Source organism: Sorex araneus, chromosome 5 (genome assembly GCF_027595985.1).
Source record: "Sorex araneus isolate mSorAra2 chromosome 5, mSorAra2.pri, whole genome shotgun sequence".
In the NCBI taxonomy this organism is placed as follows: Eukaryota; Metazoa; Chordata; class Mammalia; order Eulipotyphla; family Soricidae; genus Sorex; species Sorex araneus.
Genome location: NC_073306.1, coordinates 41,370,682 through 41,389,274, shown reverse-complemented (window position 1 = coordinate 41,389,274; position 18,593 = coordinate 41,370,682). Strand labels below are relative to the sequence as shown.

The following is an 18,593-nucleotide window of genomic DNA, read 5'->3' as shown; positions in this document are numbered from 1 at the left end:
AGGTGGTAACTGGAGTCAAGAGTGCTTCCTCCTGTACAGACACTGTGGAGGGGAGAGATGAAAAGGTGTCCTAGAATAGAGGCTTGGAGGACAAACAGGATGGGTGGAAGCCATACACAGGACTGTGGAATAAAGAGTCTTCGCAGAAGCCAAGAGAGTATGATTTCACAGAGAAGGAAGATGATGTTACAGAAGCCAAGAGACAGTGTTCTCAAGAACTTTATAGAGCTTCTAGGTGAAGTTCTAGAAGAATTCCTAGAGAAGGAGAAAGTTATCATCAGGGCCAAACAACGCGTGGGTCAATCAGATAAGGACAGAAAGACGTTCATTAGATGAACATGAGGTGGCCATTGGCTCCCATGGCAGGCGTTTGGTCTGTTGAGAATGGAGCTGCAGAGGAGGCTGTCCCAAAGAGGTGCCAGGACAGCGAGAACCAAGCAAATGGAAAGTGGTAGCTATGAGAAGAACAGAAAAATAAAAGTTGCAAAAGAATGGAGATGATCAATAATTTTTTTTAAGTGAGAACCACTTGGCACATTTTAGTGAAGTGATGAATATACCTGAGGAGTTCAAGGTCCCCAAGAGAGCTGGAGAGAGAGCCAGAGGCCAGATGGAGGCTCAGACTTGAACAGGAGGCTCGGTTGGCTGTGGTCAGAGGAGGGAGTGGTGAGCCAGGGCCAGTCGACCCACTGACCACAGCTTCCCCCGTCCTCTCACTTAACACTGTCCTCAATATCTATCTATGGAATTTACACAGATGGGCAGGCGACCACCGTAAGACTTGACCCTTGACCTTCTCCTCTCCTGCCAGCATCATCCCATGTTCATTTTCTTCTTTTTCCTGACTTTGTTTGGGCTCATGTCATCCCAGAGCTGTTCAGCCCATGTCTGCCTTTCACACTGCAAACTCTCTCAGGGCAAGACCATTTCTGTCCTGCCAATGCCCCTTCAGGCCCTCTACCATGGCTGGCATACAGTGCAGGGGTAATGAATATTTGCTGAGATGACTGGAATGAATTGCTGAACTACCAATAACCCCACTGTTCTCCACCCCTCCTACATAAAAAAAAAAAAAATCCAGGTTGGGTTAACTGAGCTGTTTTTCTATCCTGACACCTCTCTCAGCCCCCATGCTGGGCCTTGCTGAAGTGAGTCAAACACACAGAATAAGGCCACTGCAGGTTCAAGTTCTCCAGCCCAACCTGACAACCCTCACTCTCCATCTGCTGCTCTTCAAACCCTCTTCATCATCCTAGAACCTTCAAGCCCACATCATCCTCTTTCTCAGAGAAGGCAGCAGTGTCCAGAGAAGCATGCTCTCAGGGGACGGCCGGACTCCTGTCCCCTCCACCCTGGCTCAGCCTCCCTCTCTCCCCTCCTCCCGGCTCACTCCCAGCTCTTCAACCACTGTGTCTCTCCACCAGCTCAGCTTTAAGCCTGCTGTCTCTCTCCCATCCAATACATAGAATGAAAGGCTTCCTTGAGCCCGTGTGCCCTGCAGCTGCCTCCTTAGCTCCCTCTTTCTTGGCTCCCAAGTCTGTGCCTCTGGAAACAGAAGTCTGCCCTCCTCTGCCTGCACATCCTCCGGTCCCACTCACTCCCACCAGTGAGGAGTTCATCTCTGACCCACCATCCTGCCCAACCTGCCCGACCCTTGCCACACACCCATGGTACATTTGTCACTCACCCAGGTCTTTGCTTGGTGCAATGAGCATTTAACTGGGTAGACACTCTAAACACCCCTCCTCCTCGAGCCTCTTCCCCAAGCCATGGACACCTGTGCCCCCGAGTCTCCTTGCCCTCTACACTGGCTTTCCAGAATGACTGTCTGCCCTGGTCCCTTCAGCTCAGGGTGGACATGTACTCCAGATGAGGCTCCTCGAGCTCCCCCAACTTCCATCCATTACTCGAATTGTTTTCTGCTTGGTGAACAGCAAAACATGGGGAGGTGTAATCAGAGAGAGCCTCTGGCGACAGAGCACCCTGTGCAAAAGCCCACCTGTCCCTGAGAGAAGAAAGCCAGGAGCCAAGGGAGGAGCCAAGGGGAGGTAAGCCCGACCCAACTCCACAGGCATCCAGAACTCTCTCCAGCCAGGCCCTGCTGGGGCCCTTCAGGACCCCTGCCCTGTCCATGGCTCTCCAACCCCATCAACTGCCTTTGTGCTCAAACAAATATGAGTTGGACTTCTGCCCTTTTCCAGCAAAAGTGCCAATACCTGGGGTATTGGGCACTTCAAGTTTCCCTGGTCCCCTCAACCTCCCCCACCCTTCCTCCTTTGGGAGGTCACTTGGGGCTCTGGCCCTGACCTTCCTTTGTCTCCCCAACCTTCTGTGGGGCCTTCATTACCATCCGGACACTCTTGACTCCTAAACAGTTCCATCGCTCTTCTCTCTCCTGCTTTTCAATTTTTAATTATGACAAAATACACACAACAAACGGAACTACTATCTTTTTTTTTCTTTTTGGGTCACACCCAGCTATGCTCAGGGGTTACTCCTGGCTCTGCACTCAGGAATTACCCCTGGCGGTGCTCAGGGGACCATATGGGATGCTGGGAATCGAACCCAGGTCAGCTGCATGCAAGGCAAACGCCCTACCAGCTGTGCTATCGCTCCAGGCCCAGGAACTACTATCTTAACCATTTTTAATGTGCATTTCTGAGATATTTGTTACATCCACAAGTTATGCAACCATCCTCACTATTTCTAAATATTTTTCATCACCCTTAAGCTCTGAACCTACTGAATGATAGAAGCTTTAGCCCTCTCCCAAGGCCCCTTCTCTAAGAATGTACCAAGTCTAGACACGTCATAGGAGTAAAATCATACAGCTTGTGTACTTTGATGTGTGCCTGGCTTATTTCACTAAGCTTAATGTTTTCAACATTTATCATAGTTCAGCAGATGAAAGAACAACTTAAATAGCCCCTTTTATGGATGAATAATACACTAGTTTAGATTCATCCATTCTCCCTTTGATGGCCATCTAGGTTGTCTAGAAACACTGCCTTGGCCAGTGTGAAGAGCGCTGCTATCACAGGTGCCTGCACGTCACTCGTTTGTGTTCCCATTGGGGGCCCTTTCAGGTAGATGCCTCGGCACAGACCTGCTGGGTCACATGGCAGCTCTATTTGGACTTTTTTTTTCTTTCTTTTTTTTTTATTAATGAATCACCGTGAGGTACAGTTACAAACTTATTAACTTTCATGTTTGCATTTGGTTTACATCCCTCCACCAGTGCCCATTCTCCCTCACCAATGTTTCCAGTATCCCTCCCACTACTCCCTCCCCAACCCCCACCACCCTGCCCTGCCTCTGCGGCAGGGCATTCCCTTTTGTTCTCTCTCCTGTTGGGTGTTGTAGTTTGCAACAGAGGTATTGAGTGGCCATCATGTTCGGTCTATAGTCTACTTTTGGTATGCAGCTTTCAACCTGAGTGGGTCCTCCCAAAATTCCCTACTAGGTGTTCCTTTCTCTATCTATTTGAACTTTTTGAGGGGTTGCCCGGTTGCTCTGCCCAGCAATGACACCATCTTGCATGTGCACCAACAATGCATCAGGCTTCCAGTTTCTCTTTCCTGTGGCCCAGTTCATGTATCTACCTGCCTCAGGATGCGTCTTCCACAAGGAACTCAGAAACTCCCCCCCCACACACACACACACACCAGCAGGATGTTTGGATACAGAGAACAATTTGTCAGTGTAAAAACAACAAGCCACACCCCACCCTCAGGCTCTAGGACAGCCTAAATATTAGCTTCGGGTGAGACTCAGGGATGGAGTGTGGGACTGGGCAAAGCTGTGGCTTGCATCATGATAAGGGTTTTACAAGTAAGTCTGAATGTCCCTCTGGTCTTGGGAAATTTCCACATTGGAATATCATTCACCAGCACATATATCATTAGCCAAGCCAAGGCTTCCCTTTTGCGTCTCCCCAGCTCCTCCTCTTCTTGTGCTCTCCAGTTCAGCTGACGACAATCTGCCTACCAGGCACTTATGTGAGTTCAGGAAGCCAGTGTGGGCCCTGATGCCCAGGGCCAACACCACGGCCCAGAATGCAGGAAGTCCCACACTGCAGGCTGCTGGCTGAGTTCATACCCCTCCCCCCTGGGCTGCTTGCCCCAGCACCACGGCCACATATCTGTGTAGCTCAAGGGTAGTCAACAAAAAGCTTATCATGAGGCCAGACACACTTGAACTCTGGGCCTCAAGGCAGGCAGGAAGGGCAGCATATGCGGGCTGGTCCATGTGACCCGCACATGATGTCCCGTCCCCTCAGAGGCATTTATTTCTCAGAATCCTCCTGGATTCCCTCTCCGCATTGAGAGATTCCCAGAACAGTGGATTTTAACCTTTTTGCACCTGTGGGTGATAAAAAAAAAAAAAGATGTTTCATGGGCTGGAAAAAGTGGTGATTGCACACACCCTCCAATGTGTGCTCCTCATTGCAGTAGCTCTGTCCCCGTCCACTCGGCCACAAGATCCAAGAGCACCAAGAGCATCCAAGAGCATCGTGTTAACGGCAATCACTTGGGGTCGGGGGAGGTGCAGGAAATGGCTGTAGACCACTGGAGTAGAAAACCCTTATTCTGGTGAGAGTAGAGGGGCTTGCAGGGTGTCAGAAGGGGGAAAGGGGAGCTGGAAGGGAATAGACAAACAGCTGCCACGTGATAGGCTGGGACAGGAGCCAATTATGCTTTGATGGGTTTCATTCACTCATTTGACAAGAGCTTTGTCGACTAAGTACGTGAGACCCTGGGTTTAGCCCCAAGCAACAACAACAACAAAAAGGAACCAGAGCAATAGTACAGTGGGTAAGGTGTTTGCCTTACATGTGGTTGACCTGGGGCTGATTCTCTGCATCCTCTATGGTTCCCTGAGCCCTGCCAGGGATCACATCCTATGGAATGCTGAGGGTCGAACCTGAGTCAGCCACATGCAAGATAAGTGTCCTACCTGCTGTACTATGTCTCTGGCTCCTGTGGAGCCCTTTAACAAGAGGGGGTGTGCCCTCTTGGCTATGTGAGCACCAAGGACAGAAGCCACTCAGAACTTTATCGTGTACAGGATAAACTGATCACATTGGTGAGATCACACTGGTGAAAAATCCTCCTAAAATAACACAGGATTCCCACCCATAAAATGTGTGGGGTGAGGAGAGAGAGAGAGAGAGAGAGAGAGAGAGAGAGAGAGAGAGAGAGAGAGAGAGAGAGAGAGAGAGAACCGAGTCTTTCTTGTGACTTAAGGAAAAAGAGAACTAAGTCACTTGAAGTTTGGGGCCGGAATAAGTAGGTGAAATTGCCATTTACTGGAAAAGCAAGTGAGAAGAGAAACAGAATGGAGGTAATACCTGCTAAATGAAATTAACTAAACATAAACATAAATCCTACCTGAATAATAAATAAGGATTTTAGTCCCACACACTACCTGAGATTCATATCTAACTAAACATTCTAGGTTTGTTATCATTGTTTTTTTGTGGGGGAGGTTAGAGAGGAAAACTGCCCCCAATTCCATCCTAAGTCAATGCCCAAGAGCCCAGGGACCCCCCGATTCTCTACAACCCGCTTGGTCCCAAAGATGCAATGCTGTTGTAAAGGCAGACTGGACTGCAGGTGGGGGGTGGAAGGAGGGAAACTAAGGACATTGGTGGTGGGAAATGTACACTGGTGAAGGGATGGGTGTTGGATATGTTCAAATCCAAATCATGAACAACTTTGTGACTATGTATCTCATGGTGGTATAATTTAAAAAATAAAATAAAATAAAGGATGTGGCACTGCTCGGGTCCTACAGTGCCCAGAAGTATTCAGGAACCCCCAGGGCTGTACTTGGCAATGATCGGGAGACCATGTGGTACCAAGTGTCAGCTGCTTGCAGACCTGTGCCTTATCCCGCGTGCTATACCTCCATCCCCATGGTTTGTTTTTTGTGTATTTATTTGTTTTTTGTTTTGGAGGGGTGCTGCTGGCTCATCCTTAAGTCTGACCATCCAAATAAGAATGAAGCTTCCTTTGGGGGTGGCAGAGACTGGCAGTGTCTGGCAGACCCCAGCCACAGAGACAGGGCCCACAGGACTTTGCAGTCTGGATGGAGGGCAGAGTCTGTGCGAGAGTTGTTGTCAGCCTAGTTCGGGCATTGTGAATCCAGAGACTGGAGGACATTGCCAAGAGAGTAAGGACAGGGCCTGGAGCGATAGTACAGCAGGGAGGGTGTTTGCCTTGCATGCAGCCAACCCGGGTTCTATTCCCAGCATCCCATATGGTCCCCTGAGCACCTCCAGGAGTAATTCCTGAGTGCAAAGCCAGGAGTAACCCCTGTGCATCACATTGCCCAAAAAGCAAAAAAAAAAAAAAAAAAAAAAAAGACTCACAAGAGAGTAAAGACAGAGAAGAACTCTGGGGACTGAGCCCTAAGGCACCCCAGTAGTCAGGAATCAGGGAGATCTGGAGGAACCTGCAAAGCAGCTAAAAAAGTAGAGTCTGCGCACTCTCCACCTAGACGAGACCCTGAGCAGCCGCACATGAACGGCTCCTCCGCTCCTAAAAGACCATGATCCCGGAGGCCCACTAACTACTTTTGGCACCCAGAGGCTTCTTGCAGAAATGCTTCCAGACTGTGAACTAAGCTACGGCCCCATGCTGTCCCGGGAGGGGAAAGGTTTTCTCTCAGCCTTTCCTTTTGGTGGCAATATGGCGACCACCATCTTATGGAGCCCACTAACCAGAGGTACGAGCTTGCAGTGACGCGACTTCTGGCAGAAATTTCCCTGGACTTAATTACTAGAATACAGGAAATCCAATCTCATATGCTCTTCATTCTCAGCAACGGAAAACAAATTATCAAATGATGCCTTTTCGGCAGCTCTGATTGTTGGGGGGAAATTCCAAATAATAATAGTGAGTTTCCTGTTGAAATATTGAATATAATCAAAGTAAAGAGAAAGTAAAGTAAAGTGAAAATCGTCAGCCACACAGGTGGAGAGTGGGTGGGATGGGAGGTATACTGGGGTTCTTGGTGGTGGAACATGTGCACTGGTGAAGGGATGGGTGTTTGATCATTGTATGACTGAGGCTTTGTATTCAATTAATAAAAAAAAAAAGAAGAGTCTGAAAGGAAGCAAGAGTCTGGCTGTGCGATACTCCAAGGCAGAGGGAAGAAGCATTCCTGGGACAGAGGTCTGTCGAGAACACACCAATGGTCACAGCTGATTTAGTTGCCTTTAGGTATGGTTGGTCCCTGGGACTTAGCCCCGGGAACCTTAGCAAGATTGTTTTGGGTCATGATAACCTCTCAGCATCTGTACTGCAAATCCTAAAAGGAGGGAGAGGGACAGGGAGAGGAAGAGGAAGAGGGAGAAGGATAGGGAGAGAGAAAGAGAGAGGGAGAGGGAGAAGAAGGAAAGTGCCTGCCTGCCATAAAGACAGGTTGGGGTGAGGGAGGGAAACTGAGGACATTGGTTATGGGAAATGTGCACTGGTAGAGGGATGGGTGTTAGAATATTGTATGAATGAGACCCAACCATGAACAGCTTTGTAACTGTGATATCTCATGGTGATCCAATTTATTTTTTAAAAAGCTGCAAAGTTTGGGGCTGGAGAGATAGCACAGCGGGTAGGGCGTTTGCCTTACACGCGGCCGACCCAGGTTCAAATCCCAGTATCCCATATGGTCCCCTGAGCACAGCCAGGGGTAATTCCTGAGTGCAGAGCCAGGAGTAACCCCTGTGCGTTGCCAGGTGTGACCCAAAAAGCAAAAAAAAAAAAAAAAAGCTGCAAAGTTTTGTTGAGATAAAAAGAAACCCCAAAAGATTGGTTTGCATGAAGAATAGGGAGCAAACACCTGGTGTGAGTTCAAAAAAGGAGGAAAGAAGAAGAAAAAAAATGGAGTCAATGAATCAAGGCAATTTTCTGGGGGATTTGCAGAGGATCCCAACACTATTTGGCTCACCACCTGCCCCGCAGAAATCATATGGTGCCCTTCAATTACATCCCAAGCTACTATCGCACCCTGGATCAACCCAGCACCCTTGGGGGAAGTATGATCTATTTGGGGAAAGACTTCTGTAAGGGAAAGAAAGAAGAACATGCCTGAAGGGGCCAAGGGAGTAAAGCTTGTCGCTAAGATGGAAAGTACCAGGGATGGAGCAATAGCACAGCTGGTAAGGCATTTGCCTTGCACGCGGCTGACCCAGGTTCGATTCCCAGCATCCCATATGGTCCCCTGAGCAACGGCAGGAGTAATTCCTGAGTGCAGAGCCAGGAGTAACCCCTGTACATAGCCAGGCGTGACCCAAAAAGAAAAAAAGAAAGATGGAAAATACCAGCTGGCTTACTGTAATGGGGAAGTAAAGACCCAAAGGTTAATGATGGCGGTGGGTGGATGGAGAATGACGGGGTGGGGGACAAGGGAGCTTTTCTGCACAACACCTACAGTGGGTGTGCCCTGAGCACAACCAGAAGGTCACGGACTTTCTGCCATTTGCTGATCAAGTTGTGTGGGCAGAATTCTGTTGCAGATGACTCTGGGCGCAGCCTGAACAGGAGCCTCCTCCATCCGGCTGCCTCACTCCCAGTGCCTTCTGCCTGCCCCCACCTGTCTACTCCTCGGTCACACGCACAAACATAAGGGAAGTCCCAGCCTGAGAGGGAAGGTCCTGCCCCTTCCCAGGAAGCCCCTGCCTGAGGTCTGGGCAGTGTTCCAGACACAGGGGAGGCCTGGCAGCAAGACCAGAATGGGCAAAGGCCCGGGCTGGGAGCGGTTCTGGGACAGGCTGAGGGCCTGCCGCCCCCGCCCCCCAGAGCAGGTGGAGGCCCTGAGGGGAGTGGGGGAGGCCGGCAGCTGCCAAGCTCTGCTGAAACAGGCCTCACCCCAAGGGCCAGGGGTGTGGGTGGCCCAGATGGCCTCCTCCACATTCCCCAGCTCCAGGAGCAGAACAGAGAGGAACCACAGGACCGTGGGGTTCCCAGAACCTCTTTCTGAGAATGGGGGACTCTGCCAGCACACTCCAGAAAAAGCATCAGTCAGTGCTGGGCGCCCAGCCTGCTGTCAAGAGTGAGCTGACAGCATCCAGCAGAGGCAGAATGGCAGGATCTGGGCAATGGAATCATTTGGTCACCAGAGCAGATTAACCCAAGCACCCCAGAGACAGCCCATCTCCCACACACACAGACAGAGGCACCCACCTCACACACGCACACAGTCACCCACCTCACACATGCACACAGTCACCCACCTCACACATGCACACAGACAAGTCACCCACACATGCTAACACTCTACCTCACACATGCACACAGTCACCCACCTCACACATTCACACAGACAAGCCACCCACACATGCTAACACTCCAACTCACACATGCAGACACCCTACATCTCACACACACACACACCCCATCTCACACAAGCACACAGACACCCACCTCACACAAGCCCACACACACTCCACCTCACACAAGCATACAGACAAGTCACCCACACATGCTGACACTCTGCCTCACACATGTAGCACCCCATATCACATACACACACGCACACACACCACCTCACACAAGCATATACACACCCCACCTCACACAAGCACACACACACCCCACCTCACACACACTCCACCTCACAAACACTTCCTAATCACACACATCCACAGCACACGAGCACCCCCACCTCACCTGCAGAGAAACTCAGACCTGGCCACAAAGCACTCAACATCTGCTTTTTTATATATACAAAGGGAAACTGGGGGAGGGCTGCCTCCCTAGCCATGGCATTGGGTAGGCTGAGGTCCTCGGCTAAGTTCCCTGCCCTCTTGGGGATCCTTTCTGAGACTGTTCTGAAGTGTGGGTGCTGCAGACACGTGTGAGGTCACTACAGATGAGATGACCAAGGAAGAGCTCTAAAGATGGGGAAGCCAGGGTCAGGAGAACCCCATAGGGAAGACAGTCCCAGCAGAGGGAACAGTGAAGGCCAAGCCAGGAACAGCACTGAGGTGACCATGAGTGACTGCAGAGGGGCGGCCCAGGGTTGTATGATGGTGGGGGTGGGGGCGAGGTCACTGTATGCCAATGTCCAGAGAGCAGGTGTCACTAAGGGCAAAGTTCACCGCCTTCGGGGGTTGAATGGGTGAGTGACATGCTTGGATTCCTGTCACTGAAGCATTACTCAGCTAGAAGAAACAACAGAGGAAAGTTTTCCATTCTCAGGCTAAAATGATAGTAAGGGTTAAGGCAGTTGCCTTGTACACAGTTGACCTTAATTCCATTTCTGCATGCTGTCCCCCCAGGCCTGCCCACCAAGCACCACCAAGAATGATACCTGACAGCAGGGTGAGGAGTAAGCCCTGAGCGTTGCTGCAGCCGGGTGTGGCCCAGAAGTCAAGCAAAATAGAAAGAAAAGAAAGAAAGAAAGAAAGAAAGAAAGAAAGAAAGAAAGAAAGAAAGAAAGAAAGAAAGAAAGAAAGAAAGAAAGAAAGAAAGAAAGAAAGAAAGAAAGAAAGAAAGAAAGAAAGAAAGAAAGAAAGAAAGAAAGAAAGAGAGAGAGAGAGAGGAAGGAAGGAAGGAAGGAAGGAAGGAAGGAAGGAAGGAAGGAAGGAAGGAAGGAAGGAAGGAAGGAAGGAAGGAAGGAAGGAAGGGAGGAAGGGAGGAAGGGAGGGAGGGAGGGAGGGAGGGAGGGAGGGAGGAAGGAAGGAAGGAAGGAAGGAAGGAAGGAAGGAAGGAAGGAAGGAAGGAAGGAAGGAAGGAAGGAAGGAAGGAAGGAAGGAAGGTTAGTTTTCCATTTTCAGCCTAGGGAAATCATTTCTAATTATGGCCAAACCCAGAGCCATAACAGATATCACTGACATATCTTGTCATGTGCTTTTTAAAAGTTTTTTTGGGGGCCAGGGAGAAGGCTCAAAGGGCTGGAGCATATCCTCTGTCAGCAGAAGGCCTGAGTGTTATCCCCGGCACCATATGGTCTCCCAAGCGCTGTTATGACACCACCTGCCAGAAAGCAAAGCTTACTTTTAGGTGGCAAAAACTCCAAGTATGATATAAAATAACAAGGGTCAACCTGGGGGTGAAGCACTCTGTTTGTATCATAGACAGAGACAGAAATACAAGATTACAAACAGGCTTAATTGTCACTGACTTGCAGCTGACTGAATATATCAGCTGTGTCTTGTTATTATTTAAGAGACAGCCAGGAAATGGATCCCTAGAGAGCATCACAACCAGAACTTGCGTGCCTCAACTAAGAATGTGACTCCCTTGGGGCCAGAGAGATAGTACAAAGTATAAGGCACTTGCCTTGCACATACCCAGACCAGGTTTGGTTCCTGACAACAACACATATAGTCCCTCAAACCCTGCCAGGAGTGATTCCTGAGCACACAGACAGGAGTAAGCCCTGAGCACTGCTGGGTGTGCCTCCCCAAAAATGGCAGGGAGGGGAGAGAGGGGGGTGGAGAGAGGGAGAGGGAGTGAGAGATTCTCATCTACTCATGGGGGGAATGGAATCTCATTCAGCTGTTTAAAAAGAGAGAAAGAGAGCAAACTCTTCTAACGAGAAGAAAATGTCTAATTTTTCAAGTGAAAGTAAAGAAGTGTGAATGTGAAGAGAAAGCCTTCATTTTGTTTCAGGGCCACACCCAGCGGTGCTCAGTAATGCCCCAGAACTGGGGTGCCCTCCCTGGAGAGACAAGACTGAGCCTGGGTGGAAGAAGGGAGCTGGGCCCGTAGCTCCGGGCCAGGGAAGAAAGGGCCAGGCAGGCGGGGACCGTGAGGCTGCAGGATGGGAGGCTGCAAGGATTTTGTCTTGGAACTTTGGGGACATCCAGAGCCCAGTGGGTGCCAGGGATGGAGCTGTTCTCACACAGGAGGGGAAGATGCAGGGAAGGGGTCTGCTCTGAGCCGGGTGCTGGGGGGCAGGGTGCTCTCTATTCACATCCCCACAGACCGTGCACTCACCCCCACACAAACACCCCAACACGTTCAGCCATTGAGACCTTCCGCTTTTCTTTTTCCTTCTTTTTCTTGGTGGGTGGGGGAGGGAGAGGCTCACCCAGTGATGCTCAGGGCTGACTCATAGCTCTGAGTTCAGCGGTCACTTTTTTTTTTTTGTATTTGCTTTAACTTTTTTTTTAATTTTTATTTTTTAATGAATCATGGTGAGGTACAGTTACAGACTTACAAACTTTCGTGCTTACATTTCAGCCATACAATGATTGAGTACCCATTCCTCCACCAGTGCCCATTTTCCACCACCAATGTTCCCAGTATCCCTCCCATCTCCAACCCCATTCCTCCCACCCCACCCTACCCCACCTCTGTGGCAGGCACATCCCCTTTTACTCTCTCTCTTCAGGGGTCACTCGTGGCAGTGCTCAGAGGACCACGTGAGATGCCAGAGAGCCAACTGCGGTGGGCTGTGTGAAAGACAAATGTCTTCCCCGCCATACTGTACCTCTCTCTGGCCCATTGAGCACCCCTTTTCAAGGGCTATCTATGGCCATCGTGGCCTCAACTGACCTCTACCCTGTGGCCTGGCTCTGTCCAGAGACTCACCATCTGTGGTAACCAGATGTGGGGGGCGGGGAGGGGGGGGAGGAGAACCCAACCCGCTGCCCATTTACATGCATTTATATGCATCAAACCAGGAGCTTTTTACAGCAGTTTTAAGTTGCAACAGTTAAGTTTACAGCAGTTAACCTGCACCGGGCCTGGAGTCCCAGGCAGGGGCGGGGGAGTGGTACCCCCCTAAATGAAGGGGCACTTTGGAACGTCAAAGGGGGTACGGTTCATTGGCCCAAGCCCGGGTCGGGTCAGAAACCGTACAGTCCTGGGAAGACGCGAGGCCTCCCCTGCCGGCTGGGCTGGTCGTTTTGGTGGAAATAGGACTCGCCCGTTGGTGACTAAGTCCCCGAGCTGCCGGGGAGGCCGGAAATTCTGCGGCTTCTCCCACAAGGCGAGGGCGCCAGGGGCTCTCATTAGCTGCCGTCACGGGGCACTCTGCAATTAGACAAAGCGTCCTTGTCCGCAGCCCAGCGCGTCCACCTCCTGGGGCGGGGGGGTGGTGTTCCGGGGTGTCCCAGCTCCACTCCCGCCCCCCAACACCCCTCCACGTACACACGAGGGTCTGCCCCTCAAGTGAGTGCCAGCAACGACCTCCCGGCATCCGGCGCTCAGCCCTGAACGAAGGGCCCCCACCCCCCTCCTCCCGCGGAGGGCGCAGGTGCTGCCGTCCCGCGTTGTCCCAGGTGCGCTCTGACACCGCGCCCCGAGGACCCTCGCGGACCCCCGGAGCGGGCCGGGCGCAGGCGGGACGCGCGGGCAGGGCGCGGGCGCCTCTCGGGGCGATGCGCGTGGGCGAGGCGACTGCGCCCGTCCCGGCCCTCGGCACCGAGCAGTTGGCAATGTCTCACGCCCCACTTCTCACTGGAGCCGGGGCCACCGTCCTGCCCGGGGCCACCGACGCCCCCGTCTCACGCCCGGAGAAACCGAGGCTCGGACGAGGGAGCAGAGCCTCCGCTGGACACCCCGGGAACTAGACCCTGACCCTCGGCCCCGAGCTCCTCCCCCGACGCTCCCTCCTCCACGCCGCCCGCTGGGTGTGCCTTGCGCCGGCCGCCGGCCAGCACCCGGACCGCCACGGCGCAGCCCGAGCTGCGGCCTCCACTCGCCTCTGCTGCTGGCCACGAGCACGCGGGGTCCCGGCCCCGCGCGGGTAAGTGCCCAAGGCGGACGGGCCCCCAGCCCCAGCCCCCCCAAGCCTCTCCCCTCAACACACACACACATACACACACACACACACACACACACACACACACACACACACACACACACACACACACACACACACACACACACGGGGCTCTCCACTCTCCCCAGAGTCCCCGTCTTGCAGCAGGGCTGGGGCTTGATCCCTCTTGTCCAGCCAGGCTGGGGATGGGGGCGAGGGGACGCGGAGGGGACGCGGAGGGGACGCGCTCCCCCTGTACCCCTGCCGCCTCACCCCTCCCTTCTGGACGAAGTAGAGACGCCCGCAGGACACCCCGGTCTGAAAACTCCCAAACTGCCTGCAGTGGTTCTGGGAGGAGGTGGGGGAGCAGCAGGGATAGGGGCCAATTCTGGTTCTGGAATGGGAAGGGGTTGGGGCCGACTGAGTCCTGGACCCTCTGGGGAAAAAGCCGTCCCCCTGGTGGGGATCTCCGTGCAGAGCCGGCAGAGGGAGCCAGAACCAGCTCCACCAGTCCCCGCCTGCCCTTGGAGGGAAATTCTTTTCCACTGAGCTGTGTCCCCGGGTGTGTCTGTAGGAAAGATCCATCAGGATTGGAAGGTGGAAAGTGAGGGTCCACAGCGCGGCTGCCATGGGAGGGCTGCACGTGAAAACGCAGGAGGAGTGGAGGGCGGTGGGGGAGGGCACCCCTCCAAGGCTGCAGCCACCACTGCCCCTGTCCTTAAACTCTTACCCGGTGAGGGTGGGCTGAGAGGTCTCTCAGGACCTGACAGTAGCAAGGAAAGTCTGTTTCACGGCCCCTCGGGGCTCAGGACAAGAACGGGGTGCAGAGTGGAGGTGTGGATCCAGATGTGGCTGCACGTCAGTGCACACTTTGCTGCCCACTGCAAAGGCCAGCTCTTAGAAGGCATGGAAGGAGGGGGAGAGGGTTCCCGGGATGGGGCCCGTTGCCCCCCCATCACCACGCCCCCCCCCCCGAGTCTGGAGAAGCAGCCCCTTGGAGGGCTGAGATCCTGAGAAGGCACAGCCCCCTCTCTCTCTCCAGAGCAAGGAAGCCTTTCCCCAACACCGTTCCCCGGACCCTGCAGCTCCTCACCCCATCCTGCGCTGCCTCTGAGGGCTCAGCCCCCACTGTAGCCTGTACGGTGAGGCACTAGAAGGCAGGACTGAGCTGGCCGCTGACTGGGGCAGTCAAAAGACACAGCACCAACCAATGCTTGTACTTCTAATGGTAATTAAAAGCTAGGGGGAAATTAAGGGGACAAAAGCAGAGTGGCTGGGGACTTAACCCTCCCAGATTGAGGGCTAACTGGGGAGATCTCTAAGGAGCCAGTGGAGCAGAAACCTCAGAGGTAAGAATCCAGCCCTGCAAGTTTCTGGAGCAAGACCATTCCAGAAAAATTTTTACAAGAGGCCTTGGGGTGGCTAGGGCCGAGAGAGGGACCGGGTTTCCTTCTAAGTGTGATGAGAAGCTAGCAGGCGGCTTTAAATAGGGGCAGTACAATCCGACCTCCTGCACAGGCAGATGCTGAAAGACCAGTGAGGAGGCCGTGGCCATCACATGGGTAAGGGAGAAGGCAAGGTGGGAAAGGCCGGCCAGGGTGGCGGCTGGGGAGGGGTGGTCGTGTGGGGTCCGGGGCAGCTGTGGCGCACTCCTGCACGCACGTAGGCTGCACAGGCACGTGGAGAGAAGCCTGCTCACACTCAGGGCAGCCAGCACAGCCTGGCACACCCACCACACCCTCTGAGTCACTGGGCGACCAGAGAGAGGAGTGTGGTTCGGGGGCCTGAACAACTCATGACTTCCCATCACAAAGCCCTGACACCCAGCACAGACAGAGGTCTGGGGTTCCCCCAGGACTCGGCACAGAGTGGGGTGTGGGAGGTTCTCTCGTTTCCCTGGGTCTGGAATCTTCTCCAACGTCAGACCATTACCTACCCAGCCCTGTACCGCCAACCTAAGCTGATTGCCAGCTTCACCACACATTGGGGTGTAAGACCTTGGGGAGATAACTTCCCTCTCGCTGCCTTCAGGTCCCTTCTGTAGAAAGGGCTCGGAACCCCAACCTCAGCAAGGTAAGTGTGAACACCTTCTCTGGGGCAAGCATCCAGCAGATAAAGGAAGAGGAGGGTGTGGGTCCCTCAGCTCTGGCCACAGAGGCCTGAATCCTGCTGTAGTTTGAAGGTTACTGGGGGTAGGGTGAGGGGATTATTGGTTGTGAGGGAGGGTTGGTTTTGGAGCCACACCTAGCTGTGATCAGGATTTACTCCTGGCTCTTTGCTCAGGGATCACTCCTGGCAGGCTCAGGGGACCATATCGGGCTGGGGATGGAACTTAGGTCAGCCACTGTAGCACTGTCATCCCGTTGTTCATTGATTTGCTCGAGTGAGCATTGTAAGACTTCTTGTTACTGTTTTTGGCATATCGAATACGCCATGGGTAGCTTGCCAGGCTCTGCCGTGCGAGCGGGACACTCTCGGTAACTTGCCAGGCTCTCCGAGAGGGACGGAGGAATTGAACCCGGGTCGGCCACATGCAAGGCAGACGCCCTACCCGTTGTGCTATCACTCCAGTCCACAAGCAAAGCAAATGCCCTACACATGGCACTGTGGCTCTGGCCCCTGAATCCCTGGTTTTAAATGAGCCCCCTAACCTCTCTGACTTCACAGGTGAGGAGCATTTGTTGAACACATACAATGGGCAAAATACTTTGTAACCGTTATCTCCTTGGTTTGCTGATTCTTTCATCTGTTAGTGGGGAATAGAAAAGTATCTGCTTTGTGGGATCCTTATTAGGATTAAATGTGCTCTTTTACATACAGTATTTAGCAATGCGGTGGCTCATAAATGCCCCATAGGTGATGCTTGTTATAACCTGCAAGTGTTGGCCCTCTTCTTTCCGGCAGAACTGCCCTATGACTTTAACTCTATCTGTTCCTCAGGGAAGAAAACCCTCTGGATTTCTGGAGGGCCCTGTGATGAGCTCATGACCACAGGTGTCCATCCACCTAAGGAACCCAGAACAGCGTCCGGCGCAGGCCAAGCCCCGGGCCCAGGCCCTCTTTCCCATTAACGTTCTGTTTCCTACTATTCCACCAGTTGGGCCCGGCCCCCGGCACCCCCACCAGGCATCATGGACTGGAAGACGCTCCAGGCCCTTCTGAGCGGCGTGAACAAGTACTCCACGGCCTTCGGGCGCATCTGGCTGTCGGTGGTGTTCGTCTTCCGTGTACTGGTGTACGTGGTGGCCGCGGAGCGCGTGTGGGGTGACGAGCAGAAGGACTTTGATTGCAACACCAGGCAGCCCGGCTGCACCAACGTCTGCTACGACAACTTCTTCCCCATCTCCAACATCCGCCTCTGGGCGCTGCAGCTCATCTTCGTCACATGCCCCTCGCTGCTGGTCATCCTGCATGTGGCCTACCGCGAGGAGCGTGAGCGGCGCCACCGCCAGAAGCACGGGGACCAGTGCGCCAAGCTGTATAGCGACGCGGGCAAGAAGCACGGCGGGCTCTGGTGGACCTACCTGCTCAGCCTGGTCTTCAAGCTCCTCATCGAGTTCCTCTTCCTCTACCTGCTGCACACCCTCTGGCGGGGCTTCGAGATGCCGCGCCTGGTGCAGTGCGCCAGCGTGGCCCCCTGCCCCAACACCGTGGACTGCTACATCGCGCGGCCCACGGAGAAGAAAATCTTCACCTACTTCATGGTGGGCGCCTCGGCGGTCTGCATCGTGCTCACCATCTGCGAGATCTGCTACCTCATCTTCCACCGGATCCTGCGGCGCCTGCACAAGAACGGCTCCTCCCGGGGCCGCGGCCCCACCTCCTCCTCCAGCCGGGCCTCCACCTGCCGCTGCCACCACAAGCTGGTGGAGGGTCCTGACCCCGGCAATGACAAGTTGCATGCTTCGGCGCCCACTCTGACCCCCATCTGAGTGCGTGCTGCCGCCCCCGGGGACACTGGGGCTGCCGACAGGAAGGTTTTGCACCGGTGGAGGGGTCCTACAGGGGCTTTGAACTCACTAACCTAACCCATTTCTTTGGGGGGGGGCAGGGACTTTTTGGGCAGTCGGCACTGTGCTGTCTACCTGGGTCTGGGTTGTACCCCACATCCAGTGCCAGTCCTCGGGAGTGAAGACATTTTGTTGTTGTTCTGTTTGGGGGCCACACCTGGTGATGTTCAGAGGTTACTGTGCTGAGAATTTACTCCTGGAGGTACTCGGGAAACTGTATGGGATGCCAGGGATCCAACACAGTTGGCCACACACAAGGCAGATGCCCTACCCGCTGCACTTTCTGTCCAGCCCAGAAGACAGTTAAACAAGCAAACAAACTGCTGCACACCAGGAGACTTGGCAGGGCTCATAAAGGGCTCCTCTCTGAGCCCAGAAGGGGTGCTCGTGAGGTGCTCAAGGCAGGTATGTTTAAAACAGGAGAGAAGCACACCCCTGCAGGGAGAATGGCAAAGGTGTGGAAGCCACAAAAAGGTACTTGCTAACCCAAGGGAACCATCCTGCCCTTTGGGGAATAAGCAGATTCCTGGGGGGGGGGGTTGCCCCTGTAGTGGGAGGTCAAGGGCCCGATGGGGAGCTTGGGGAGGGCAGGGCTGGCGACTCCCACCCTGGTCAGATGCCCGCTGGGTAAGCCATTCTCTCCCATGCCTACCCCCACTTCCAGGCAGCTTTGCTCCCGTCTTCCTACCTGCCAGTGTGCTCGGTCAAGGGCCAGTTCAGACCCTGTGCCCAGGTGCTAGGGGTGGACACGCTGATAGGCATGATCCCAAGACAATTTTCTTGCAATCAATAAAGGCTATTTTATATAGGTTGGCTCTGTTTTCTGTTCCCCCACACGCTCAACCACAAGACTGGGAGAGCAGGGGA

At 53.5% G+C, this 18,593-nt stretch overlaps 1 protein-coding gene across 1 annotated transcript; it reads left to right on the top strand.

Annotated features, from left to right (window-relative positions):
* Positions 1–16,842: 16,842 nt before the first annotated feature.
* GJB3 (gap junction protein beta 3) lies at positions 16,843–17,741 on the top strand. The gene has a single exon (XM_004614267.2). The coding sequence runs from the start codon at positions 16,848–16,850 to the stop codon at positions 17,646–17,648; it is 801 nt and encodes a 266-aa protein (XP_004614324.1). The 5' UTR covers positions 16,843–16,847; the 3' UTR covers positions 17,649–17,741.
* The last annotated feature ends 852 nt before the right edge of the window (positions 17,742–18,593 follow it).

Coding starts and splice junctions, on each gene's coding strand:
- GJB3 (XM_004614267.2), top strand. CDS start 16,848: ATGGACTGGAAGACGCTCCAGGCCCTTCTGAGCGGCGTGAACAAGTAC.